This window comes from Mustela erminea, chromosome 13 (genome assembly GCF_009829155.1).
Source record: "Mustela erminea isolate mMusErm1 chromosome 13, mMusErm1.Pri, whole genome shotgun sequence".
Taxonomy (NCBI): domain Eukaryota; kingdom Metazoa; phylum Chordata; class Mammalia; order Carnivora; family Mustelidae; genus Mustela; species Mustela erminea.
In genome coordinates, this window is record NC_045626.1 from 81,927,210 (window position 1) to 81,954,026 (window position 26,817).

At 60.3% G+C, this 26,817-nt stretch overlaps 1 protein-coding gene across 4 annotated transcripts in view; it reads left to right on the forward strand.

Moving 5' to 3' along the window:
* The window catches only part of RBM19 (RNA binding motif protein 19), a 122,862-nt gene extending 97,366 nt beyond the window's left edge, over positions 1-25,496 (forward strand). The window contains exons 23-25 of one of the 4 annotated variants that reach the window (XM_032309784.1): positions 1,353-1,473; positions 19,783-19,895; positions 24,911-25,062. In XM_032309784.1, the coding sequence (XP_032165675.1) occupies positions 1,353-1,473; positions 19,783-19,895; positions 24,911-24,970 (294 nt within the window). In that variant the 3' untranslated portion in view covers positions 24,971-25,062. Of the gene's footprint in view, positions 1-1,352; positions 1,474-19,782; positions 19,896-20,496; positions 22,866-24,910 lie in introns of those variants that run through there. The other 3 variants (XM_032309785.1, XM_032309783.1, XM_032309786.1) reach the window with 3 other exon arrangements.
* The last annotated feature ends 1,321 nt before the right edge of the window (positions 25,497-26,817 follow it).

Genomic DNA, 26,817 nt, shown 5'->3' on the forward strand with positions numbered 1-26,817 from the left:
GGTGGCCCCTCTTCTCGTACCGCATGGTGCTGAAGGCAGCCCAGAAGCACAGACAAAGACGCCACTGTTAGCCACTGTGGCTTCCCGACCTGACGAGCACCTGGGGCTGGCCCTGGCCATTCCCATGGCTGGCCCGCGGCCTCGCTGCTGGGAGAAAGAAATCACAGATGCGACAAGTCAGCAGTAACAGCGCAACCAGGACGAGAGCTAGCATCTATTGAGCACTTACTGTATGCCCCACACATTCTAGGCATCTTCCACTTAATTCTTTCTCCTCTCCCTTAGAACCCTGAGATTGGAAGGCCATTAACATTCCCATTTCATAGACCAGGAAACTGAGGCCAGAGAGGTTCATTAACTTGCCCAAGGTCTTGAAGCGAGGAGGTACAGGACCTGCCCTGCCCAGACACAGTGGCTCTGGAGTCTAAGCCTGTGGCTTCTCTGAACCACAGGAGAGCTGCAGGGCGAGCCCCGGGGTGGTGCCACTTAGCCTGGGCCCTGGTGACATTTAAGAGCGAACTCATCAGTACCGCATGGTTCCATTCATCCGAAACATCCGGAACAGGCAGATCCAAGGAGATGGAAAGCAGACTCGTGGGGGCCGGAGGCTGGGTGCCAGGGGCTGGGTGAGGGTGAGGAGCGACCAGTGCCGAGTGTGGGGTTTCTCCAGGGAGGATGGAGGATGACATCTTCCGAACTTGACACGGTGGTGGCCACACAACTGACTGTTCTGACAACCCACAAGCTGTGTACGTTAGAGGAGTGACTTGCATGGTGTGTGCCTTCTATCTCAGTAAAGCAGCCCCAAACACCAGAGAGGGGGTAGGCAGAACTTGGAGGCCAGGAGCAGCGAAGAGCGGGAGGCCAGAGCTGCTGAGCCCGGGGAAGGAGCCAGCGCCTGGAAGGGCAGGGGACGCACTCCTCGGGGCTGGCGAAGGACAGAGCCACCAGGGAAAAGCGAGGGGCTTGTGTGGCTGGTCACCATGGCTAGGCAGGGCTCGGCTTTGTCCCATGGCGCTCCCCCGATGGCCCGGTGGGAGGTGAGCCGGCCCATGGGGTAGCCCTCCCCAGACGGGACACAGTGTGGGAGGAAGCCGGCCACGGGCCCAGGCACCAATTACAGGCAGATATATTGACGGCACGTTCCCTCGTAGCTCTCTCCCTGGGAACGTAACCTGCTAATTGAGTTAAGTGCCCAGCAGCTCCCATACCCTTGCTAGAGAGCAGGTGTCACAAGGGCCAGAACCTGGCCTTTGAGCTTGAGGAGCCGGCATGGGGGCAGGGGACGGCATGAGCGTCTGCTGTAGGTCTCCGCTAACTCGCCGTTTCATTTCCTGCCCTCGCTCCCCCAGAGAGCCTTCCACGCCCTGTGTCACAGCACCCACCTGTACGGCCGGAGACTGGTCCTGGAGTGGGCCGACTCGGAGGTGAGCCTGCAGACCCTGCGGCGGAAGACGGCCAAGCACTTCCACGGTAAGCGGGCCAGGGTGCCCGGGGGTCTGTCCTTGCCTGGACGGGCTGCTGCCATCCCTCGACGGGATGCTGATCTGTGCAGACGGCGCCTGTAGCCTCCATACCCTTTGGCTGGGTTGGGTCATTGGGAAGGCCCTGGTCCCCCGCCTTCCGTCCTGGCAGGTGGCTGCCTGGCACTGCCACCCAAGGCTGCAGCTCACGTCGAGTTGCCCTCTCTACCCGGCACTCTCTGTCCAGGTCCCCTTGGCCAGCCAAGGAGGTCACTTGCACTGAAACCCCTACTGTCTGCCTCTTTTCCGGTGGACCCTCCGCGGTTACTCCGTCTGAGGGCCGTCCACTCCCTGCCGGGAGCCCGATGGTCACAGGACCTGACTCCCACCTCTCACACACCTTGGTGGCATCCTGTGGCCTCGTGGATTATTCAGTCCCTACCCAGAAAATACTCAGTGAGCACCTGTTGTTCTAGCACAGGGGTGCGGCTGTGACCTGGCTGGGCAGCAGGTTCTAGTGGAAGAGGCCAGGTACGTTACTTGAGCGGGTGGTCTAGAAAGGTCTCCCTGCAGAGGTGACATTTGCACCCACGAGAGGGCTGCCTGAGCAGTGGGGACCTTGAGCTTGGCACCTGCAGAAGCAGGGAGGCCAGCGTGGCTGGAACAGGTAAGGTGGCGAGAGTTGGGCCCGGCTTGCAACAAGTCTCATCCTGTCCAGCAAGGTGCTGGGGAGTCAGGTAGGAGGAGACAAGGGAAGGTCTCGAGAACACTGAGCCACACCGGGCGCGTGGAAGGAGAGGCAGGTACCCCCGACTGTCCCTCCCAGGGTGCACCCCTGCACTTGGGCTATCAAGGAACCTTTGAACTTGAATCCCATCTCCACGCCTCTCCCATGCATCTCAGAGGTGCATTCAGGGCCCGACAGGAATGGGGCAGCTGCTAGCCTCCTGCCCACTTAGGATCCTGTCGGCTTCGTGAAGGGTGCCCAGGAATAGCCTCCCCCGGCTGGGAATGCGTCTCTTCCTCCCACCTGCCCAGGAAAGCAGGCTTGGTGACGGGTGCCCAGGAAAGCAGGCTTGGTAAAGGGGCTCCGTAGTCCCACGGCATCAGCCACGGCTGCTCTGAGGTCTCAGGTGGCAAGCTGCCTTCCTCCATCCAGGAGTCCCAGGGACAACTGGAGGGTTTTCAGCGCTCGGGGTTTCCTGGGTGGACCAGTTACCCAGGCGCCTGCCACTGGTCCCCTCACCCATCCCCAAGGCAGTGGGGAGCCGCAGTGTGACCTGGGGGCAGCCTGGGGTATTGGCTGCAGAGCCCACCCTTCTGCCACTCACCCCCGTAGGGATGGAGCATAGAGCCAGGATGTGACTGTTGCCTGTCCCAGCCAGTGACACTGGGTCTCCCCAGTCATGCAGCAGCGTAGGGGACCCCACAGAGGAGGCGGCCCTTACAGGGCTGGGAGTTTTCCAGTTGTTGGGCCCCGTTGGTCTTGCTCTGGGCTAGCAAGCAGGGCCTCTGAGCAGTGTCTTGGGCGTGCAGACGGCCCCCCTCCCCCGAGGTATGCTTCAAGCACAGGGCGTAGCCTTTGACTATAGCTCAGCCTGTGGACCCTTCAGATACACCAGGGGCCTTTTCCAGCCCAGTCCCATGTGACAGCCCCGAGCGCGCGCGGTGGTGCTCTGTGCCTCCCCACGTGCTCTTCCCTCTGCTCAGAATGCTTGGCCCTCCGGTTTGTTTAAGCAGCCAGGGCCTGTGCAGCCAGTAAGGCCCAGCTCAAATGACACCTCCCCCAGCAAGCCACCCCTTCTCTGCCCCTCTCCTTCGGTATCCGCAAGGGCTCTGTCCTCCCTTCCTGTACTTCCCTGCCATGTCGTAATTTATTTCATTATGGTTTTCTCCTCGCTGGACTGATGCCTTTCCCCGCATGGAGACTGTGTCCTTGGCTTCCTCTCTGGGCCCCCGTGCCCGGCCCCATGTCCAGCATAGGCCAGGCCCCCCGTCGGAGGCTGGGGAAGTTACCAGCAAAAGTACACGAGCGACCGGAGGAATCAGGACTGAGTACACAGTCCCCAGCTCACAACTCAATAAGTCCCCAAATCCTGACGTGCAGAAAGGGAACCTATCCCTATTGACAGCCATTGACAGGCCCAAATGCACCTGTCGGCAAATGTTTGTGTAAGGGCCTCTGCCCACGCCTCGCCTCCACCCGCCCCCGGGGCCGGCGGCCTGCAGGCTCAGCACTTCTCCCCCATGTCGCGGAGAAGCCCCCTTCGATAAATTGAGTTCCAGAGACAGCGTTATTGCCTCACCCCAGCGGAAAGGCTCAGTCAGTCAGGGGCGCCGCTGTGGGATCGGCCGTCTCTAGTATCGGCTGCAGGCCGAGGCCCAGACAGAGCAGGTGTAGTCCCAGCGGGAACAGAGACAGTAGCGTTCGTCCGCGCGGGTTCCCGGGAATTCCCCAGCAGCCCTGTGAGATGGGCATGATGAGCCCCGGGTTGTGGTTTGTTTGTTTGTTTGTTTGTTTTAATTTTAGGATTTTATTTATTCATTTGAGAGAGAGTTGAGAGAGCATGAGCAGGGAGAGGGTCAGACTCCCCCAGGAGCAGGGAGCCAGGTGCGGGGCTCGATCCCAGGACCCTGGGATCTTGACCTGAGCCGAAGGTGGACACTTCCCTGAGCCACGCAGCTCCCCCTTGATTAGCCCCATTTTACGGATGGGAACACTGAGACCAGCCAAGCATTGCAGTGACACGTGACTACTCCTGTTTATTAAGGACTCACTCCCTGCTGAGGTCTATTCTCAGTCTCTGACCTGCACCGTCTCACTGAGCCCCAGGACAGTGGCAGCAGCTCCGGGCGCTTCTGTCTCCGTTTTACAAAGAAATCGAGCGAGGCACTGCCCGTGGTCACGCGGCCGGAAAGTCACAGATTGGAGCTCTAGGCCAGCTCCAGAACTCCCACCCTACCCCGCCGCCCTGTACTACTCCATACTAGCAAGTGCCGTCTTCCAGAAGTCTGGGGCTTTTTTTTTTTTTTTTAAGATTTTATTTATCTTATTTGACAGACAGAGATTACAAGTAGGCAGAGAGGCAGGCAGAGAGAGAGAGAGGAGGAAGCAGGCTCCCTGCTGAGCAGAGAGCCCGATGCGGGGCTCGATCCCAGGACCCTGGGATCATGACCTGAGCCGAAGGCAGAGGCTTTAACCCACTGAGCCACCCAGGCACCCCAAGTCTGGGGCTTTTATTAGACCTGGGTATATGAGTGTTTCCTGCATGGCTTCCTTCATCCTGACTCGTCCAGACCCTGAATGTAGACTGTCCAGAAATGGAGGCAATGAATAACAGGTCATGATGGAAAATGTCAGACAGCCCTTTGGAATTAACACTGTGTGTCCTCCTAGAAGGCCCCAGGGGGTGCACATTACTGTGTCCCCGCTTATAGGCCGGGAAGCTCAAGTGCAAGGTGAGGTGAGGGCCCCAAGGTCAGTTCTGAGGGTCAGCCCAGCTCTGTGTTTGGACTCCCTTTGAGTCCCCCTGGAGGAACATGGCCCTCAGGTTCTGGAAGGGGCCATGCACTCTTAGCTGACCGAGTGTGTGGAAGTGAGTATTGCCAGACCCTTCCCGAACCAGAGGAAGATGGGCAGGGTCCTAGCAGGGAACAGAATTACCCCAGGGGTTGGCAGGAAGAGCCTGTAATGCAGAGGTGAGGGTAGGGGCCAGAGGTGAGCAGTACTGAGGAGCAGTCCCCCTACCCCCCACCTTATCCCAGGGCCTGTAGGGGTAGACAGGGAGGAGATGATGTCCCTGGGGTCCATCGAGAGCAGGGTCTGCAGACACCTACTCAGTCCCCTAGTGTAGAAGCCCACAGCCAATGCCAGAGAACCCCGCAAAGCAGGTGGGGAGCGGTGGGAAAAGTGCCTGCAGCTCCCTCTCTTCCCACCTTTCTCCCCGCTGGCTCTCCCCTTGGCCCACTGCATCTGTAAGCCAGAGCACCAGGTCCCCCAGGGACACCTGCCAGCGGACAGCAGGACAGAGGATGGATCTGGTGGCCCCAGAGAACATCCAGCCCATGTTGGGCCCACGAACAGCAGCAGGGCTGTGCTGAAGGGAAGCCTCCCATCTGGAGGGGTCTCTTAGGCGCGCACCCGCCTGCCAGACCTCCACGCTGGCCTCACCCGTCTGGGTTGAGAAGATGACAGAACGGCAGCCTGAGAGTAAAGTCATTCCCAGTCGTGTTTCACAGCACTCTTGCCCAAAGAAACACATGATAATCCTCTGAAAACAAAAGAAGGCTCTCTCCAGAACACAGCAAGATAAGACACAGGGATTTGTACCCTAGGATCCGTGAAACCTTGTCTTCGCGGATCCTAGTCTAGGGCTGGCCTCAGAGGAGCTGAGCCCACCCAGAAATGTTGTCATCCCGGTGTGGGGGCGGGTGTGGGTGCGTGCACATGTGTGTGAGCAGGTCTACCTCTCGGGCAAGAGGATCTGTTGTCATCAGATTTTCCGTAAGCTCCTGGTCCCCGAAAGGTTGGCTGTAGGAGAAGGAACGTTGACCTTGTAATCCAGGAGACCCGGTTTCTGTTGCTCCCTAAGTGTCAGGGGACGGGGCTTGGGGGGGAGTCAGTGTGCCTGCCCCCTGGGCTTCCGTTTCCCCTTCCACAACCGTTCACCAACGGTGGCGGTGGCAGCTAACAAAGGCGCCCCCTTTTCGAATTGTTGTGCATGGGCTGCCCTGTTGGTTTTCTCACCCAGAGGGCACCCCCCACCCCCGCAGGGCAGTCCCAGGAGGTAGGGACTGTGTCTTCCCTGTTTAGAGATGAAGGGAGGAGGCACGTGGAGATGAAGCCACTTGCTGGGGCTCACGCAGGCAGTGTAGGGTGGAAGCCAGGTTCGAGCTCGCGCAGTCCCGGCTGAAGGTCCCTGTACTCAGGGCAACAGCTCCATCTGTCCTTCCCACGTTAGCTGGACCCTGGGGGGCGGGGGTGGGGGAGGGGTTGGACAAGTCAGCCCACAACAGGTGCTCGGGAGCCTGCAGTCCCTCGTACTGACCCCTCCATTGTGTGTCTGAGCTTTTTGGGGAATGGGAGGTGCCCCTACAGCCCTGAATGTTCAAAATAGGGCTGCTGGCCTCCTGCTCTCCTGGCTGGACCCTTCCCCCCACCCCCCTGCTCTGCCCCTTCCCCGTGGCGAAAAATACCCAGCTCATTTGTGTCGAAATCTGCATTGTTCAGCGCTTCCAGGGCCCTGGCAGACTCCGAGGGCAGGTGGGACGCATGCCCAGTCTCCTCCCTCCACGCCGAGCTCTGCCAGGAAGGCACTCAGGTCTCCCGTGGAGGCCCCGGCCCCGTTTGCCCAGCCCGAGCCCTGAGGCCACGACAAAGGGCTCCCTGTGGAATGTGTGCTGGGGATGACAGGCAGGCGTCCCGACCATTCTGCAGGGCCAGGCACGAAGCTTGCTGGCGAACCGAGAGCTCCACAGCCCCTGCGACCAGCCCCTCTCTCCGTCCACGAGTCCCTGATGAGCCTAGGTGAAGGTGGAAGGTGCCTTGTATGGTTCGGGCTGGATGACACTAATTATTATTATTACTGCTGTAACAACTTTCATCTGTTAAACCTTACTCCGTGCCAGGTGTTATCGACGGGCCGTCGCAAGTATTAATTCTGGAGAGTCCTAGGGGGTAAATACCGTCATTCACTCCTGCTCTGTAGATGAGTAAACTGAGGCACAGAGAGGGCAGACACCCTGCCCAAGGGGGCACCCGGTTACTAGCAGCCGAGTCAGGAGTCAGACCTGGGCTTTTGGCCATCCTGCTAGACTGAGTCTTTGTATCAGCAGGTGTGTGCTGGTGCCCCTTCCGCTTGCCCCGGGGTGTGTCCCCATCCCAGCTCTGTGACCTCGGGCACCGCGCTCAGCCTCAGCTCTCATCCATATGGCGGGACGAGGGTGCCTACCTCCGCTGGGAAACCTTGGGGCTCAAGGAAGCGATGCCTCTAAGGTTCCTGGCACAAGTGAGCATGTGACAGATGTCACTTCCCCCATCTTTCCTTCTTGGGGCCGCCCAGAGGACTTTGTTGACCTCGCTTCCCAGGCCAGCCGGGCTGAGGAAGGATGTGCTCCAGGCAAGGGAGAGAGACCGGAGAGGAGCCCCGGTTTTTGTAAGCCTGGCTTGTAAACGGCGAGTGCGCGTGCGTGGGTGGGTGCGTGGGTGAGAACCTGGAGATGCCCAGCACGTGGGCCCTGCCCGGGGCCGGTGCGTTTGCATCCGACTCCGGATGACAGCTCGTGGAGACGGTGTCCATAATGCCCTGCCTTCCGACGCAGGTGTGGGAGCGAGCCGTGCTCCGTGCCGGCCTGGTGTTCACCACTCACAGAGGGTCCTGTGTTGGCAGCCAAAGAAGCTTGTTTTAAACCTCCCCCACCCCCCGCCGCCAGCTTCCAACCCTCCGGAAGCCTCCATCCTGTCCCTTGTGCCTGTAAGATGGCAGGGTGTCACGTTTCTCCCTTCTCAGGTGAGGCCTGCAGTATGGCCATGACGTTGAACAGCAGTGGCCAGGTCGGCCTCTGAATGCCATTGGCCATGTTGCTCTGATCTTGACACCAGACGGAGGTGCCCTGAGAGGGCAGCGCAAGCCGGCCGTCCTCCACAGAGCCGTCCGCTCCCCTCGCCCCTGTCCCGCCCCCACCTCCCCTCCCGGCCTAGAACCGTTTTCCTCTCTGCCCCTCGCGGCCCCCGGTAGGTGGAGTGCTATTCTTCAGCCCTCGCGTGTGGGAGGGTGAAAAGAGAGAGCAAGGAGGGAAGAAAGAGGAAAGTCGGCCACTGGCTGTGTCCTTTTCTTCCCGAGCGTGTTACAAACCAGCAGGGTCGAGGCATCGAGAAGCTTTCAGGGCCTCGGCAGGCCGCGGTACCCGCAAGCGGCACCGAGAGAATATAATGGTAGAGAAGCAACCCGCCCGCAGAAGCCTCTGTTTCAGACCCCGCACAGCCAGGGAGGCCCGGGCAAACGGGCTTTTACTTGGCCGGGAGCGCGGCTCTGCTTCCCGCCGTTGTCTTATTCCAGCTGGGAGGACTGATGGGCTGTGGTTAGCGGTTGTACCTTTCACCTCCGGAGCCGGGAGCGCAGACATGACCGGCATGGCAAGCGGCTGGCAGTGGCGCCTCCCCCGCCCGCCAGAGCCGGCCCGGGCCGGGGCGGGAGATCCGCTCTCTCTGGGTGTGGGTGGGTGCCCGGCCGGTGCGGGGATGGGGGGGTGGGGGTCACGAGCCTCCAGCACAGGTGCTGATGGGGACCGGAACCAGGTGGGGAAGGGGCCCGACTGCCGGAGCCCTTGTCCCGGCAGCCTGTCCCTTGCCCCTTCGCCCGCCGCTCTCAGCCAGAACATGAGAGATCGGCCCTCTCCCTGGTACCCCCGGTGTGCTCGGTTCCCCCATCATGCTCCTCCCCCCTCTTCCTGCCACTCTGTGTTCCTGTGTGCGATACTCTGATGTCTCTTCTCCCCGTGAGGCCCTGCCCTCCAGGGCAGGGGTCCTTCTCCGCATCTCCCCGTCACTGTGGTCCTCTGCCTAGCACCGTGGGCGCTCCTTAACTGTCCGTGAACCAGGCACACGATTGTCCCATCGGCCCATTCTGACCCAGTGTCTCGTCCCTAGCAGCCATAGTGCGGGAGTCGGTTCAGCCCCTCCTCACTGTCACCCCACGGGAGGGAAGCCCTGTTGCAGGGACGCTGTACGGTTAGCCGTGCAGCCAGCCCCAGAGCCCCACTTGGCCTGAAGCCAGCTCTTCCACCTTGAGCCTCCGCCCAGCACCAGTCTAAAAGAGGCAGCCATGTGACTTCGTATTAAAGACCAAGTCAGGTGCTGGAGAAGAAGGGAGAGGGCTGAGTGGAGGACCTGCTCTGTGCTGGGAGCACAGCCAAGGGGTTCGGGGATGCCGTCCCGTTTTGGCCTCCCCCCTCTCTGGAAAGAAGTGCTGTTCCTGTGTTCCTGAGGTGCACACTGAGACCCAGAGAGGTCTGTGTGCCAGAGGGCACACAGCTTTGCATACTGCAGAATAGCTCACCATATCCTATTCCGCAGAAGCCCCCACATCCCCAGTTGCCCCCCCCATCAGACCCGGCCTCCCAATCCAGGTAGGGCAGTGGTTGCAAACCAGAGCCCACAGCCAGATCCAGCCTGCAGCCTGTTTTTGTAAATAAAGGGTTTTTGGCTCACGGCCGTGCCCGTTTGTTCCCACGGTCGGTCCAGCCGCATGCTCGCACTATGAGGGAGGAGAGGGCTGCCGCGGAGACCTGTGGCCTGTGAAGCCAAAATGCTTTACTGCCTCACCACTTACAGAAAAGGCCTGCCCTGGGGCTTGAGAAATGGCTGCCCTTATTTTATCTAAAAGCCACGGGGGTAGCTAATTCCTCCTACCATGAGCTCTCCTTTCTCAGAGCATATACAGTTCTAGAAGCATCACGGTCACACCCTCCCCCACCCCTGCCCCACTGAGGTCTCTGCTTAAGAACTCCAGCTCTCCCTGGGAACGAGGCCCCATCATCCTGCCCCTCACTGGCTCTGTTCGGTCATTCACTCATTCATTCATTCACGTGCTCGACTCTGCATTAACCACCTCGTGTTCAAGCCTTTCTCAGCCCTGAGGACAAAGCAGTGAACTAGAGAGAAGTCGCCTGCCCTCGTGGAGCTGGCATTTCAGGGGGAGAGACAGATGACAAAAGAGACAAATAACCAAGTTAGGACGATAGCAAGCCCTATGGAAGAAAGGATAGCAAGGTGCTCCTGGGAGCCGGGAAGGGTGGAGAGATTTCCCCCTCCTCTTGGCACAGCCCTGGACTGGAAGAAGTTTTTCCAGGGAGTGTTTTTTTGGTGGGAAGAAGAAAGGCAGCCAGCCAGAGTTCCGGGGGTAAACATTCCAGGCACAGGGACCCGTAGGTGCAAAGGCCCTGGGACAGGAACATGGTCATAACAGGCCACCATGACTAGAAAACAGTTCCAGGGCAGAGAATGCTAGGAAACAAAGCTGGAGAGAGGCCAGCGGAGCTCCTTGTGGGGCCTGGCAGGGAGCCTGGCTTTTCTTCAGCATAAAGCAGGAAGTTCCTCAAAGATTTAAGAAGGGAGGATTTACATGGTCAGACCTTTTCCTCCCTGTTCCACGGGGCCTGCATTGTGGAGGGGCGAGAATGGAGGTAGGAGTCCCATCGTGGTCCTCACAGCAAGCAGGGGCAGTGGCCTGGGTGGGAACAAAGACCGTGGGGATGGAGAGCAGGTGGACGGGGCCCGTGTGGTGAAGGGAGAGTCAGCCTAATTTACTTCCAGAAGGCATGAGGGAAATTAAGACCGGTGTGGAGATTTCTGCTTGGAGCCACTCAGGATGGTGGTGCCTCGTGATGATGAAGCCCAGGAAGCTGGGAAAAGCAGGTGGGGGTTGGGGAGGGGTGCACATGGGGTTTGAGACACTATTAGGACTCCCCATGGGATGTCAAGCGGATAGATCTATGAGTTCGGAGCTCAGGGGCGAAGTCTGGACTGAGATATAAATTTGGAAGTCATCAGCATACAGATGATATTTAAAGCCTGCAACAGTTCACCATTCCCCGCCTTCCATAACTTAATCATTCCTAGGACGGCACATTTTCAAAAGATCGGGGACCAGGAGAGCCCCTTATCCCTATGCCAGCCCTTGCAAATATGCCTTCTTGATCTTGGCCATGAAAACATAATCATCGGGCTTTAAAAATCACAGTCGGGAAAGTTCAAGCAAGTATGTGAAGTCACAGAATTTATTATTCAAAATATCCCTTCGCTGTGGATCTTTCCAGCTCCCTGGAGACAGAAGGTTCCTGTAAGCTCCCCATGCCTCATTTTTATTCCTCCATTTGGGTGCTTCTCAGTCCCTCCTTAAGGCTTCACGGAAGCAGGCAGCCCTCCCTCCAGAGGCATCAGAGGAAGCCGATGAGGGCGATTGTGCCACTTGCCACCGCAGGGACAGGGACCGGAGGGCCTGAGAGGCGTCTTACCCCTGCCCTCTTGGAAGGGCACTGCCTTCCCTGGCCAGAGTGCTGTGTTTTGTTCCTTCTGGGCGGCACCAGGAGAGAGGTTGAAATTGGCCGGGAGACCAGCTCTTTTCTCAAATGCCCCAAGCCGTCGCCGCTGTTGGAGGCAGAGTCGAGCGAAGCCACACGAAGAAGCGGGAATTGTTTTCGTCCCGCAGCTCCTGGGCAGCAAGGGTGCAAATGGCCGGCAGTAGGGAGGGACCCACGTTCAGAGAGCCAAAGGCTTCCCTCCTGCCGAGGTGCTGCGGAGGCCGGAGGGGCCCGGAGCAGGCAGGAGCAAGTGTCTGCAGGTCACCTCCTCCTCCTCCTCTCCCCTGCTCCCTGCCTCACGCCCTGAGCCTCTTGGAGTGGTGTTTTGGAAATATTTCCAGGCGCTTCAGCAATATCCTCCCCACTCTCTTCCCCTTCCCCCGGGAGCGGCTGTCCGTGCGGGGAAGGCACTTGCTCCCAATCCAGCTAAATTGTTATTGACTTGTGTTCTCTGCGCTCCGCAAACATTTCACTCAGCCGTCGCCAGCGAGGCCAGGAATCCCTGCTAGGGCTAACGGGGAAACCAGCTGTGCCGGGCCATTTCTCCTGCTCTTCCTCATCGATCACAGAATTCAACTGACAGAAGGAGAATTTCAGAGCGACTTGGGAGGGGAAGGGGCTGGGCCCGGATTGGACAGGGGTTCGGGGACCTGGGGACCAAAGTGCTGGAAACCGGGGCAGGAGGAGGGTAGGCTTTTCCTCCAGGGTTGTGGCTGGTGGCAGGGGGCGGCCAAGTTGGCGTCTGAATTGTCGGTTGGCCCAGGCCGGAGGAACCCATGAGAGACAAGACAGGGAGATTTTCGTTACTGCTTCATGGCCACGAGTGAGACTAGTGGGTTCTGTAGACAGAGAGGAGACCATAAATCAGAGGCTGCCCAGGTGAGCCATCAACTGAGCGCTGCCAAGGGTCTTTGTTTTACCTATAAAATACGCACAGGTGGGGTTTGGTTTTGTTTTTGTTTGTTTGTTTTTAATGAATCACTACTATTTTGCTATCAGAAGATTTGGCCTGGAAAATCGAGATTCTGGCCTCTGGAAAAATTAGGTCTGACCACGCTGGTGCTGCGGGCCCGTAGAGCAGCTGGGGCTGGGTTGCCGCAGTCTGCGGCCTGCCCTATCGTCTCCCTCCTGTGCCTGCCTGACCGCCTGAGGCCCGCGCACATCCAGATCTGGTGCGGATTTCTTCCGCCTTGACGCCCTGAGGACACGTTACCGTGTCCTCCCTTTCCAGGGCTCCCTACTCCCACCCCAGGGCTATGCCAGGAGGAGGGGGACAGGAGGTTCATGCCCATCAAGCCGCTACTAGAAATGGAAAGATCCCTGCAGGCCCAAGGCAGGGGAGTGGGGGATGCCTTCCAAGGGTTCCACTTCCTTTTCCTTTGCTGCGTGCAATGAGTCACCTTCACCTGGCCACTCCCTGCCTCTCCAGCCTGCACCAGCCTCTCCAGCATCTGTAACTAATGCAAACACATGCAGGACGGAGCCTGAAAGCCCCTAGGCTTAGCCTGGCTCCACAGCCCTACCACAGGCTAAATCCATGGTAATCCAGGCCCTGCAGATGCGGAGCTTCCGGGCCAGCTGCGTGGAACGCACGGAGGAAGGGCCACCTTCCAGGCTGCACGCAGTCTCCTGCTTCCCAGCGAGCCAGGGCCCTGAGCACCGTGGTGATCATCGGTCTCAGTAGCCGATGCCCGCCCCAGGCCACTCACAGCAGAACCTCTGGGGATGGGGTCCCAGCTTCGGTGGTTTCTAGATTATTCTCTCGGGCAATTGGGTGAAGTCCGCCACTGCAGGTAGGTGGTGCTGCGGAGGCTCTGTCGGTCCAGTCCTTTTCTGCCAAAGAGCTCTTTCCTATGGGGGCTGTGGCACCGGCCACTGAACCCCGGGACCGCAGGCATCACTGGCGTGATGGGCTATGGGGTGAATGCGGGCAGGTGACTTCCCTAGAGCCGCTGCTTGCGCGTCTGACAAATGGGACAGTAATACCACGCAGCTTGTGGGATTTCTCCCCGTGCACACCCAGCCTGCCGCTCCGAGCCAGCAGGTGCCTGGGACGTGGAGGCCCAGGGCATGCGGGGGTCCTCCTCTGCCTCTCAGCTTCTCCTGGTCAGCCCTCGGCTCACTCCCACCTGAGGGCCCCCGACACGGCACCCGTGGCTGGCGGTTCCGAATATCCTTTAGAGTTTTCTGCACGGCTGCGGCCCCAGCCCCAGGCCTGGCACAGAGCCTGTGCTCGCTTTCAGGTGGGTTCACGGGCCCCCTGGGGCCAGTCCTCCGGTTTCCACAGAAACTAGAAACGGGGACTGTTGAATAGCATCTCCCCTTTGTTTGCGAATTAGTAACTAGTTTTTTACATCTTAAATCGAGTCAGCAAATGCAAACGCTCTAGCGGGGCGGCTCTTCCTTCCCTTCGATCACCCGGTCACCCGTAGCCGTGGTGTCCTGGTGCGGGTTCCCCAGGGGCGGAGCCTGAGACGCAGACTTGGCTACCAAGCAGATCACCTCAGAGGTGAGCCCAAGAAGTGCATGAGGAACGGGAAGGAGGCGAGGGATCCAGCCCAGGGCCGCAGCGAGTGGGCCCGCCGAGGGCAGCAGGTGCTCACCCCAGCCAGGGCCCTCCAAGATCTGTGGGGCACACACCTCAGCGCTGCCCCCCCGGGAGTCGAGGGAGCGGGGACATGTGTCCACCAGCTCCCCATGAACACATCTCTCTGGTGGAGGGTTTCTCCGGGGAGCTTATGTCCCCAGCCCCTCCAGCCGACCCTGTGCCGCGGCATCACATACCCTGGAGGCCAGAGACAGCCACTGACGTGTCCCAGAGCCACGCACTAGTGCTGCGGGCGGCCACCAGGGTGGGGCACCCACAGTGGCTCCCGGCACTAGCCCAGGGCTACTACTGCTGCCCCTGTTTGGTGTCCGTCCCGGAGCCGGAAAATGGGCCAGCCTTCCCTGAGCACTCGCCAGGGGCTGTGGGGAAGACTTAAGGGGCCCCCAGCTGAGCGAGCAGAGTACCTTCAGTCATTGTGGGACACAGAGGCAGCCCAGCCCGGAGCAGCGGGCTCTGATCCTGGCAGCCGGGGTCCAGCCTCCCCTGGCTGCCGGCACCTGCTCCTCTCAGGGCCCCTGCAGAAGTCCCCCGTCCCCCGCTCTGCTCGCCCTTCCTCAGTGCTCTGCCTCTGGAACAAAACCCCATGAGGCGCTTTCTGTCATGCTCCCAGCAGCAGCCCCCCCCCCCCCCCCCCGCCCCGCTCGCGCCTTCCTGTCTGCCTGCCTGTGCCTTCCACGCGGGGCGACAGCGCCAGCCAGGGCCGGGAGAGAGACGCGGGCTGGCATTCTGTCAAGGAATTAATTGAAAAATAAAATCATTAGATGGGAACTCCAGAAATGCAAAATGGTGGTTGGAGGGGGGGAGGGGCGGGGAGGGGGGCAGGACTGGGGGGTTGTTGGGGGACGGCTGAGTTTTTTGTCAAGTTAATTTCTTGGGTATTGATGTTCGGTGACATTCACTTGTTGTTTATCTCCGGGTGCAGCTGTAATGCTAAAAGAAAATGCACAGCTTGTTTCGTTTATTTATTTTACACCTTTCTCCGATTCTGCATTATGTTTGTTTGGTGAAAACCCACTGAGGCTTTTGATGTCGGAGAAGTGGGATTTCAGCAGCTGTTTCCTGCAAGCAGGGTGCTCCGCGTGCAGGCAGGGCCGGCGGGCGGTGCAGGCAGGCGGTGCTGGGGGTCGTGTGGTGGGGACTCAGGCTGACGCGTCCCCTGGTGGCGGGCGTGGGGGAGTGGCGGGGGTGGGGGGCGACCCGAGTCGGATGTGCCAGGCCCGCGAGAGCAGTCACAGCTCCCAAGTGCTGAGCCCTTCGTGTGTGAGGCTCTGTGCACAGACTCGCAGATGCCCACGGCCGCCCCGGGAGGCGGGTCCTGTCTTCACACCCCACATACGGACGGGGAAGCCGAGACGCTGGGAGCTGAAGTGACTTGCCCAAGGTCACCAAGCCATTAGGTGGCAGAGCAGGGACCTCAGATCATCTGACCTGCTGCCTACACCACTCGCCCTGCAGGAGTCTGTGGATCCCCCCCCCCCCCCGTTTTCCAACCTGGGGTGGGGAATGGGTACCATACCTTCCTTAGCCTTTACCAGCCAGATTGTCTCACTCGTTTATCTAATAGCTGGTCATCGATCACCTGTCATCAATAGCCATCCTGACAGTCCCCGCCCTGTCGGCGCCCACCGGCCAAATGGCAAAGCGAGACACTACACCAACACCCACGGTGACAGGGGTTAGAGCAACAGAGATGTCAGTCTGGCCGCCACCCGCTGGGGCCCAACCAGGGGCCGGTCACTGCTCCTTTCCCTCCGTTAATTCTCCCCACGACCCACTGAGGTCAGTGTTGGTGGTGCCCCTGCATTACAGAAAAGGAGACTGAAGCAGCAAGAGGCTGGTCAGAGGGGCCTGAGCCTGCATTCCCGAGTGTGTATGTTAAATGCTGAGGAGGACATGCAGGGTAGCCAGGAGAGGCTTTCACCAGAGGGAGGAGCCTGCACCTGCTCCGGGCAGAAGGAAGGACTTACCTCTGGGCCTGCCAGTCAGCTGATGGTGGCCACAGACAAAGCAAGGGAGGAGGAATTATCCTGCCTCCCCCCATCCCAATTTTATACATGAGGGAGTGAACCTTGCAGGGTATGTGCCCGCCCCCCACCCTGCCGAGGGCACACAGCTGGGAAAGTGCCAAAGCCAGGAGTGTGTGACCCTAAGGCCAGACGTGGTGACCACATGCCTGTCTCTGTGTCTTAGGCTCCCGTGCAGCCTTGGCCATGGCTTCTGCCCTGGGCCAGGGACCCTGAGAGACGCCCCATGGCACAACCCAGACAGTGTGTGTGGCCTGCAAATGGGACAACTGAGGTAGGACCCCAGGGCTGCTCTCTGGTAGCTGGGAGCCTTGGGGGGTGCGCCTTGCCCTGCACCTCTGTCTCCCCAGCTGTGAAATGAGGGTGACGGCACCCCCTCCTGCAGGGGGTTCCTGAGACTCAGCTGAGGCCCTGCCTGTGTGTGTCCTTCTGCTGGCCGCATCCCCCTTCTTCTGGGCCTCAGTTTCTCCAGCCAGATCACCCCTCCAGGGCCTGCCACGGGATTGGCCCTACTGCCTCTTCCAGGAGCGGGGGCTGACGCTCAGAGTGGGGAAGGTCCCACCGCCAGCGAGGGGAAGCAGGGGATTGGAACCCAGCTCTGGGTGGCATGGCTTCTCTTCATTCTGCTATGGCTGTGTCGCGGGATGTTTGGCTCTTAAATGGTTGTCAGATGGCTGCAGAGGAGGAGAGCGTCTGGTACCCAGTGACTCAGAGGAAGGCGAGAGGGCAGCTGAGGGCAGGGCTGGTATTCCAAGCACAGGTGTGGAAGAACCGGTTCACAAGTCTTGAAGACCGCGAGGTCCGCTCCCAAGCAAACTGAGCATGGCTGGTGCCCGTGGGCCTCAGGGCCGAGGTTGGGAGGGTGGGACATGCCAGGCAGCCATGATCACAGCCGCCTGCGGGAGTGAGACCAGCACAGTGGGGTCAGAGTGCCGGAGCTGGGAGTCAGCTAGGTTCTGGCCACGTTTCCATTGTCATCTCCTCCAGGAAGCCACCGTAATAGCCCACATGAAGCAGGTTCGTCCCCACCACGGCACTAACCCTGCCATAGGTTGTGGTTGTGTGGTTCCTTCTCTGTGTCCCCTCACAGGACCAGGAACACCCTAGACGGGGCCTGTCCCACTCACTCCCAGGCCCGGCCCAGAGCAGTCACTGCCTAGTCTCTGCTGTGAGGAGATGAAAACGTGAACAAAGGTGGTTCAAGACCGCTTTGGGTTTGGCCCCTGCTTCTGTGTGTCCTTCAGTAGCCCGAGCTGTTGAACCTCATCTGGGCCTGCCATCCGTCCACTCAGCCAACAAGTACTTTCTGAGCATGTGCTGTACGCCACGCGCTGGTCTAGGCCTTGAGGGCGCGGGCCTCCTGGAGCTTCCTCCTGGAGCTGGCCTCCCAGCGGGAGAGGCAGACAGTAAGCTGCACAGTAAAACACGGGTGAATGCCGTGGAGAAGCACGGACGGGGAAGTAGGGCAGGGGCACTGGGGGCCTTGTGCTTTTAAACAAGAAGATCGGGGAGTCCTCCCTGCAAAGCTGAATCCCTGGGGGAGGAGCGCTCCAGGCAGAGGGAACAGCAGGTGCAGAGGCCCGGAGGTGGGGGCCAGCAGCCAGGAAGCGATCCTGGGTGGCATTTGCCATATAAGTACGTGCGGGGGAGAGTGTAACCGGAAGTTCATGGAGGTGACAGGTCCCCTGTGTCGCTCACAGAGGTGAGCCGTCCTGACAGCCTTAGCTTTTCCCCAAGTGAGCCAGCAGCACGGAGGCCAAGTCAACCGGGCCACAGGAGCTGATGCCCCGGGTGTCCCTAAGAGCGGTCTCTGGGAGGGAGGGGAGGAGGTGTCCACTGTCCTGGCAGCTCTGGCTTGGGGCGGGGGGAGGGGGGCCACGGCAGGGGTGGGGTGTTCGGGATGCAGAACCGGCTGAGGGCTTGAGCCCCAGGACGGACAGGAAAATCCTGCTCCCTTGCCGGTGCCTCCGTGCCGTTAGGTGGTGGGAAAGACCAGAGAAACCTTGAAGGTCAAGCCCACGGCTCTGCCCCCGCAGCCCAGGAGCTCGCACCCCCATTGTTAGTAACTAGGAGGGGGCATCCGTGCCAGGCTCACAGGCCCTATTTCGCTGCTCTTCTATTTCCTGGCTCCCATTACCTGCCCACAAATTCAATTTCCCGAGGCCATTGTGCACCTCCAAAGCCTGGCGATTAGAAGGAAACCCAGAGCGAGGAGAGGAAGTGTGTGTCTGAGCCCAGGGCTGCTGCCTTACCCCCTGCCCATCCTGCCCCCTCTCCCTTTCCATCACTAACAGTGGTGGATCCAGCTGCTGGACCTGCAGGCTCCTGCACCCCCAGGGTGGGGGGTAGGGGTGGGGGCTCTGGAGAGACCCACATGGGACACAGGGCCCCTGGCACAGCGTGGAGTCAAGACAAAGGGTCACAGGGAAGTTTGTCCCCGCAGGAGGACTTCACAGAGGAGGTGCTCTTTGAGGATGGGGTTGGGACTGTCTGCAGCTGCCTCTGAGCAGACCCACGTTCTCTGGGACCGAGGCTGGCCGTCAGTAAGAGGTCAGACGGCCAGAGGGCCTGATGGCAGGTCGGGCCTGAGAGCAGCCTCCTTCCGCCCCCAACCCTCCTGGGCAGTTGTCCCCATCTCCCTGGTGTTCCCTAGCCAGCGCCGGACACTCATGAAATGTGGGGAGACTGGCTGCGGCGTTGCTGGGCTTTGAATCCTGCCTCCAGCCCTTGTAGCTCAGTAACCTTAGATTTCCCTGTCCGTGGCCCAGCTCCCTCCCCCGTAAGAGGCGGCCATCACCCCTACCTGCAGGACTGGTGGTTGTTGCACGCAGTAGGTCCTCAGTAGTGTTTGGGGCCCAAAGGGACTGTGTGAGCTGAGCCCAGTGTGCGTTCTGGTCCTGCCCTGCGTCTGCCTCCCTTTCCCCTCGCCTCGCAGAGAACTCCTCTGCATCCTTCAAAGTCCAAGTGAAATAGCCCCTCCCCTGCAGAGCTGCCTCTCAGTGTTCTTCCCTGCCTCCCTCGCTGGCATCTCGGAGCATGATTTCACCCAACAGCCACTGAGCTCCTGCTCCATCAGGCGCCTTCTGCACCATGAAGAGTCTGTGGCCTCCAGGAAAGCCGGAGAAGCTTCTGCTTTTTTCCCCAACAATTGCTCTCGCTTGACCCGTCCTCTCTGAGGGTGTTCCGCTCTCTGCAAGCCAGCCCGAGATCCATCAGCCTCTGGGCTGCTGGGAGAGGCCCTCCTCGCCCCCTTCCTAACTGGAGTCCTTGCCTCTGTGGGTGGAAGGCAGCCAGGGAGGGGGTGGCGGGCCGGGCCGAGCCGAGCCGGAGAGTTCCTGGGGCCGGGGAGAGGCAGCCCTGGGTGAAGCCGGAGACTGACTATCCATGTTTCTCTCTCCTCTCCTGTGTTCTCCACACCCCCGCTTTGGCTTCTGGTCCCCTGTGCCCCTCCTCTGACTCGCTGTCCTCCGGTGCCGCGTCTCCTCTCTCGCCTCCCCGCCCTCCATTTTGCTCCTCCTGGTCCCTCTCCTTCCTGCCATTTCTCCCTTCCCGCATCCCACCCCCTCGGCTGTTCTTTCCTCCTCTCTTGCCATCTGGGCTCCCACAGAGCCCCCGAAGAAAAAGCGGTCTGTGGTGTTGGACGAGATCCTGGAGCAGCTGGAAGACAGTGAAAACGACAGTGAGGAGCAAACCCTTCAGCTGCGAGCTGGCACCGAGAGGGTACGTGGCTCCGGGGCCCTGGGGACTGGGGACAGCCGCTCCGGCTTCTGCGCTCCTGGCGTGGGGGCTGGGGGGTGGGGGAGAGCCAGCGGTGGGAGTGCAGGCGACCCCGCCCTGCCCCAGCCTCAATTCAGAGGGGACGGCGTCCCGGGTGACACCTTCCAGCAGTCCCCACACATCCGCCTTGTGCCTGGCACCCAAGGGCCGGGGGGCGGGCGAGACACAGCCACGATAGGAAGTTTCTCGTGGCTATACCAGGACCTGGAAGCCTGGCCGTCCGCTGCTCCCAGATGGGGAGACCGGCCCCCCCGCCCCGCCTTGCTGGTCAGGGGGTCAGGGCACACAGGGACTCGGGGACCTGCCCCTGTGCAGCTGCATGGGATCAAGTGTGGCATCAAGAGGTCAGGACAGGAAGCCTCCATTCCACCCCACACTGGCTGGGGATCCCGGCCTGGTGACCTAACCTCCGTGGGCCCAGTGTCTGCCCCGGTTCCCACCTTAGACAGGTTTAATGGGGAAAACATGCCGCCGTGGTCTGTGAACTGCCCCCGCCGCAGTGGAAGACCAGCTCAGAAGCTTCTGTTCTTGGACTCCCCTCCAGGGCTGCTAGCTGGAGCTCCCACGTCTGCCGGCCATGTGCAGGAGTGCTCCCAGCCTCTGTCCTGCCCCAGGATCCCCGGGGACGTCGAGTCCTGGTTTGACCACCAGGGGCTGACCCGAAGCCCACATGCCAGCCGGTTGAGCCTAAGATGCGACTCTGATGGCCGATACGCCTGTCATGGGCGGACGACTCTGAAATGCATCCCGGCCCCGTGGAAAGGCTTGTCCCAAACTTGGGGCACCCGCACGCACACCCCACTCCAGCCTGGAAATACGGCCTCCGCCGGGATGAGGGGTCCTGCACTCAGCACATGCTGGGAGCCTGCCTCCCGGCAAGGAGGGAGCCGCTCGCTTCTCTCCCCTGGGTCCAGTCCCAGCCCCGCTGTTCTCAGCTGCAGACCAGTGAGGGCCCCTCTGACCCTCAGTTTCTCTTTCGGTCCAGTGGGGGTGGTGTGGTGCCTTCCTGGTGCTTGACTACCTCAGTCAATCCAAGTAAAGCCCCGAGGAAACACCCATCAGCACTTTTGTTACTCCTTCATTTGGGACCTCCGGCTGGGGCTCCCGGGGAGAGTCCGGGAACCTTCTGACTTTGCAGAGAACGTGGTATGTGCGTTTTGGAGGAAGGAGGTTCCAGTCTTCATCCAGTTTGCCGAGTGGCCTTGAATCTGAGCAACGCTCTCCAGCGCCGGTAGCCGTGTGAGGCTCCGTGCATGCCTTACGGCCCACAGGGCGGCGCTTCCTAATCGGTCCTGCTTCCCCCCTTCTTGGTTCCCCAGCTTCTGCAGCAGGCTGACCTGTAGACATCGGGTATGTGCGCCGCACGCAGGTGGGGCCAGTGTTAAACCTCACCCAGGCCAGGCCCTCAGGTGACCAGGTCCCCCAGTTGCATGGGTCTTGGGGTGACGGGGGTCCCCGCCCCATTCCTCCCCACTGCTCGTCCTGTTCGGGGACCCGTGGGACTTTTCGGTTGAACACGCAGTCCGTATCCACACGGCCAGACCGATGGTGAGGGCGTGGTCACTACACTGGAAGTCTCGGGCCCATGGGCTTGGCACACAAGGGGCCTCACGGGCACCCGCCTGACTTGGACGAAGGTACTAGAACGTTCCAGGGCAGGATCCGCCAACTCCTGCAGCCTGGTGTTGGGTGCCAAGCACAGGCCCTGCAGCCTGGGAGACCAGGTTCCCATTCCTCCTTCCTGCCTCGCCCGGCCTCTCTGACCCCAAGCCCGGGGGCTCACTATCTGGACAGGACCAGCCATGTAAGCAATGAGGAGCAGTTGAGGCAACTCTCCTGGAGGTCTCAGGGTGCCCCATCACCCCCGCTTTCATGCTGCCAAGGATGTCCACAGTGGACGCCATCCTCATCGCCTCCCCTCCCTTAACCCAGGAGCACTGCATTCTCCACAAGCAGCCAGAGGGATCCAGCTGGATCCATGAACTAGATTACAGAAATACAGCCTAAAACCCTCAGGGTTACCCACACTCTTGGAATAAAGTCACATCACACTCCTCACCTCGCAAGGAGGCCCTGCCACTTGGCCCTCCCTTACTTTGTGCTGGCCCTTTGAGGGTATTCTCACCCCAGGGCCTTTGCACTGGCTCTTCCCTCTGCCTGGGACCCCCCTTTCCCCCACATCTCTCCTGTCTCTTTTTTTAACTTCCCCTTTGAGATCTTAGTTTAAATTCCCCTTCCTCACTCAGAGACGGTCCCTGACCACTTTGTCAGAAGTAGCTATACTCCGCTCCTCTTCTGCGCCCAGACCTGCGCCCACACCCGTCACAGACGTCCCTACCCCTGTCCTTTTCAGTCACAGCACTTAGTGCAGGGAGTGGCCTGAACCCTGTCCCTGCCCCTTTGAAAACGACTACCACCTTGCATGGTCAGGAAGTACTCACACCGTCATAGTTCCATATGGGAACCAGCACTGTTGCGATGATTCTGGAAGGAGATAAAGTATGGTTGTTAGTCAATGGTCAGGTGAAGGCCGGTGAGGTACTCCTGGCATGGAGGACGGATGCCACCCCTCCTCTTTGGAGGGAGACGCATCCATCCAGTGCCTGCCGGGTGAGCTGTGGGGACTCTGGGCCATGGGGGCCCAGGCAGCCTGGAGACAATCACTGTTGTCACCAGACCAGGGCACAGGGGGAGTTTGTGGAGGGAGTTAGAAGTGACAATAAGGAGCGCCTGGGTGGCTCAGTCGGCGAAGCATCTGCCTTCGGCTCAGGTCCTGACCCCAGGGTCCTGGGACGGAGCCCTGCTCCCGACTCCCTGCTCCATGGAGAGCCTGCTTCTCCTCTCCCTACCCACTGGCGCTCGCTCCCACACGCGCTCTGTCTCTAGCAAAAATAAAGTCTTTTTAAAAAAGTGGCACTGGGGCATCAGTCGATCTAAGGAAGAACTGCGAGGAATAAACCATGGAGGGATACGGAAGAAGGGGCGCAGCCCCGGGGCTAGGGGAGCCTCCTGAGGCCCGTGTAGATGCAGCCATTTCTCAAAAGGGTCTGTGGCCTCTGGATGCTCAGGGGGAACAAGGAAGGGGGCCGTGCTGGCAGCTGGGCTGGGCTGGGGGGGGCGGCGGGGTCAGGAAGGGGCCACCTGAGCTGATGAGGCTGTGCGGCCATCTGCAGAGGCCAGAGCTGGAACCCGTCGCCCTCCATGTGCCCCCACCACACACACACACACACACACACACACACACACATACACACACACACACATGCCGGCTCGGACTCGGGGCCTGACCCCTGCAGGCCAGTTTCCCAGGCTCCCCTGGCAACAGGCTGCCAGTTGGGTTTGACAGGGGTGGGCACCATCGGGCGTCTGGGGCTGGCGGAGGAGGGAAGATGAGGCGGTGCTCCTCCCCCTCCCTCCATCCTGTACAGGGTCCCCACTGAGGGTCCAGGCCTGGATTCTACCACTGCCTCCCCAAGACCCCCACCCCCAGCCTCTGGCTCTGGCTGAAATCCCCTCCGTGGAACTGGCCGACAGGCACAGCGAGGAGATGGGGAACTGGGAGGCCTGTCTGCAAAGAGGAGCCCCGGGTTGGAAGCAGGGGTGGGAGGCCAGGAGTTTGGTCGGTCTGTGCACACGGGGATCTAGAAGACTGAGCAGACAGAGACCCCCGGGAACTGCAGAAGCTTGGTGGTCTAGGGGAGAGCCATGGGCATGAGGTCCTGAGAAGCCCTGAAGGGTGGGACGGAGTGTTCAAATGCGGGACCAGGCTTGGGGAAGGAGGGATGCCACCAAAACCCCTGGGCCTGGCCGGGGAAGGTGCCGTATAGACAGCCCTGGTTGGACAGGTGAGGAGGGTCCTGGCTCCTGCTTGCAGGTGGAGGACAGGGGATTAGACAGGGGGTCTCACAGAGCTCAGTGAGGGTGGGGTGCCCTGCAGCTGGGGGTGGTGGGACCCACAGGCCTGGGCGCGATCCCTGCTGGACCACCCAGTGCTTGTGAACCTGCACCCAGGGGCTCAGTGTCTCCTGCCTGGGTTTCCGTATCTTTAAAATGGGTATGAGAGGAATTTTGGCGTGGTAGGATTTTCTTCAAGATGGGAAATATTTAACAGAGTTGCATTTTTAGGGGACGCTAAATCGTGACTATCACAACCGTTTCTCTTACTTAACAAAGAGGAAAGCATGGGGCATTACACCCGCGGATACCCCAGCAAGCCAGAGTCCCGCGTGCACACAGCAGGGCTGCTGAGCCCATGTCAGAGGCCTGGGGCAGGATGGGGAGTCCCTGTATCCAGGACGGTGGCCTGGAGAGGGTGCCCTCTGCCCACAAGCCCCAAAGCAGGCTGCACGGGCATCTCCTTCACCTGGTCGTTTCCCGCACAAAGCCAGACAGGCGATGAGCCCACGGTTGCCCAGGGAGCGCGTTTGGAAACAAGCGAGGCCTTCTCCAGGCCCTGGTATTGCTGGTCTATTCCCGACACTGCGATCTGGGGGTCACCCACAGGCAGGATCTTCTGTTCTGAGAGCTGGGCTTGGGCCCCTGGGTCAGCGCTTCTAGGCCAGTCCACAGACTTAGCTGCATAACTGGAGGTTCTCGTTGGCACCCTGCAAAGGGCCTGGCTATGGGGTCGTCCCATGTCCCGGGGTCTGTAGTGACGGCCCGGGGCCAGGCCTTGAGGTCTGCCTCCCCCGACCCCCGGAAGACTCTAGCTGGCATCTTCTGGGCCCAGTCTGCACACTGCTCGAGGGCTGGTGTAACCAGAGAAAGCCCAGCTTCCCTTGACTCTGGGAGGCTCCGGGCAGCTTGTGGCCTCTGGGAAAGGAGCCGTAGTGTGTGCAGCACCCCCCTCACTCCACACGGAGCAGGAAGGGGCGTCCGCCAGAGGCCGAGTCTGGCAGGGCGAGTCCCGAAAGCCAGCCCAGAACCTCAGCCCGTGTATTCATTCACCAAACACTTAGGGCACCGGGGATTCAAGGCCAGAAACGAGATCCACTCGCAGGTCTGTGTCCGGGGCTTGAAGATCCGTGTGTCCGGCAGAAGACAATCTCCAGGAGCCCTCGCCCGCCTGCTTTCCCTCCTTCTCTTTCACTGCCTCCTCGGCTTTTTCTGTCTTTTGTGGCCGGGCGGGCTCCCGGCGCCTGTCTGTGCTCTGCAGCGTCTAGGAAAGGATTAGTGCAAGCCGAGCATGCAGGCTTTGGTGAACAGAGCCGAGTTTGGTTTCAACATCTAATTCAATTTGTTCTGCCGAGATTGAAATATGAAATGGTTGCCAGTCAAACGTTCAAAGGACGGGGAAGGGAGAGTGAACGCCTGCTGAAATTTAAATTTTAATGAAAATGACTTTAACCCCTTGGTGCATGCACCTCACAGAAGAAGAGCGCGTTCTCCCCTCCTGCGGAAGAGCCTCTCCTGGGGTCCCCCCACCCCGCGCTTCTCTTTTGCAGAGCTTCCCTAAGACTATGTAGTGGGTTTGTTTGTTGTTGTTGTTGTTGTTTTTCCCGGAAATATTGTTAATAAAAGATTAACGGAACACTTGCTTCCTAAGACACTCCCGTATTCACGCGGGCCGTGGAACTGGGCACCTGCCCAGCAATGAGTAGACCCCCCCCCCCCGCCGGAAGCTCTGGCCACAGTGCTCGGCCCCGGTCACAGGTGGAAATGGTCATCTCTGCGCTGCGGTTTCCCCCAGGAAAGCCCTGGGAGGGCAGGAGCCGCGGTTTGTGCCCACGGCAGCCCCTGCCTGGCAATATTTGGTGGACTGAACACTCCGCACTTTGAGCTCCCAATAGCCATGGGAGGTGGGTTTATGGGACGTGGAGACACGGAGGCAGGTGGCATCCCCCAGGTGAAACCACGCAGGGGGCTGGCATGGGGACTCGTGTCCAGCTTCCCATCGCCAGAAGCCCGAGCTCTCAACCCGGCGGTCCCCTGCTTCTCCAGGGTGAGTGAGAGCCCGGCCCTGAGCAGGGTGGTGGGCCACACTCTCCTCTCCTCACCCCTGCATGGTGGGCTGTGCCACTGTCCTCGGGTTACAGGCGAGTGTGGGGCTCAGGAGGGAGGGTTTCGCACGTGCTGGGTCTGGATCCCTAACTCGGGGCGGCTTGAACAAAAGGTGCCCTGTCTTTTTTTCCCCAGATTAGGCTTTTCTTGTTCAGCACCTACTTGCCATGAACCACAGATGGGCTTTTGGTAGGGGGGTGTTCAGTACCACCAATGCCATCACCCGTGGGCACATGCTGTGGCTTATGATGGCTGTGGTCAGTGCCAGACATTGCCCGGCAATCCTAGGGCTCTAGGGCAGAGGGTGGGGGGCTGGGGACCCCAACACTCCCTCGAGGACCGAGGGACCAGCAGTTCCCGAGGGCAGAGCCCTTGGCTTCATCCCTAGGAGCACATGGAACATGAAACCAAAGCAGTTTGAACCTTAGATACCTCGGCGTGTGTGGCCAACATGTTTGTGAAGCCTGTTGTGCACGAGGGGGGGCCATGGGAACCGGGGAGCAGGAGGGAGCTCAGCGGACGACTCTCCTGGTCCCGACCAGCTGATGGCAGAAGGTGGGGGGCAGCCAGCCTGCAGACGCTCCCACTCAGTGCTACTGAGGCTGCCACGTGGGGTGCCCAGAGGGGCCGAGGGAGGGCCCCCCCAGGGGGTGGCATGTGAGCAGAACCTGGGGAGGGAGAGAGCAGCGACACACGTGCAGAGACGCTGCAGTAATCTGGGGGTGACTCAGCCCCTCAGAGGAGGTGACAGGCAGCCGGGGCCTACTGCTGGAGGTGGAGCCCAGGGGAACAGAGGTCCCAGCTCCGAGGCGTGCAAGGCCAGGGTTGGCCCCGTGGTTTGGGAATGAGAAGGAAGAAGCGAGCG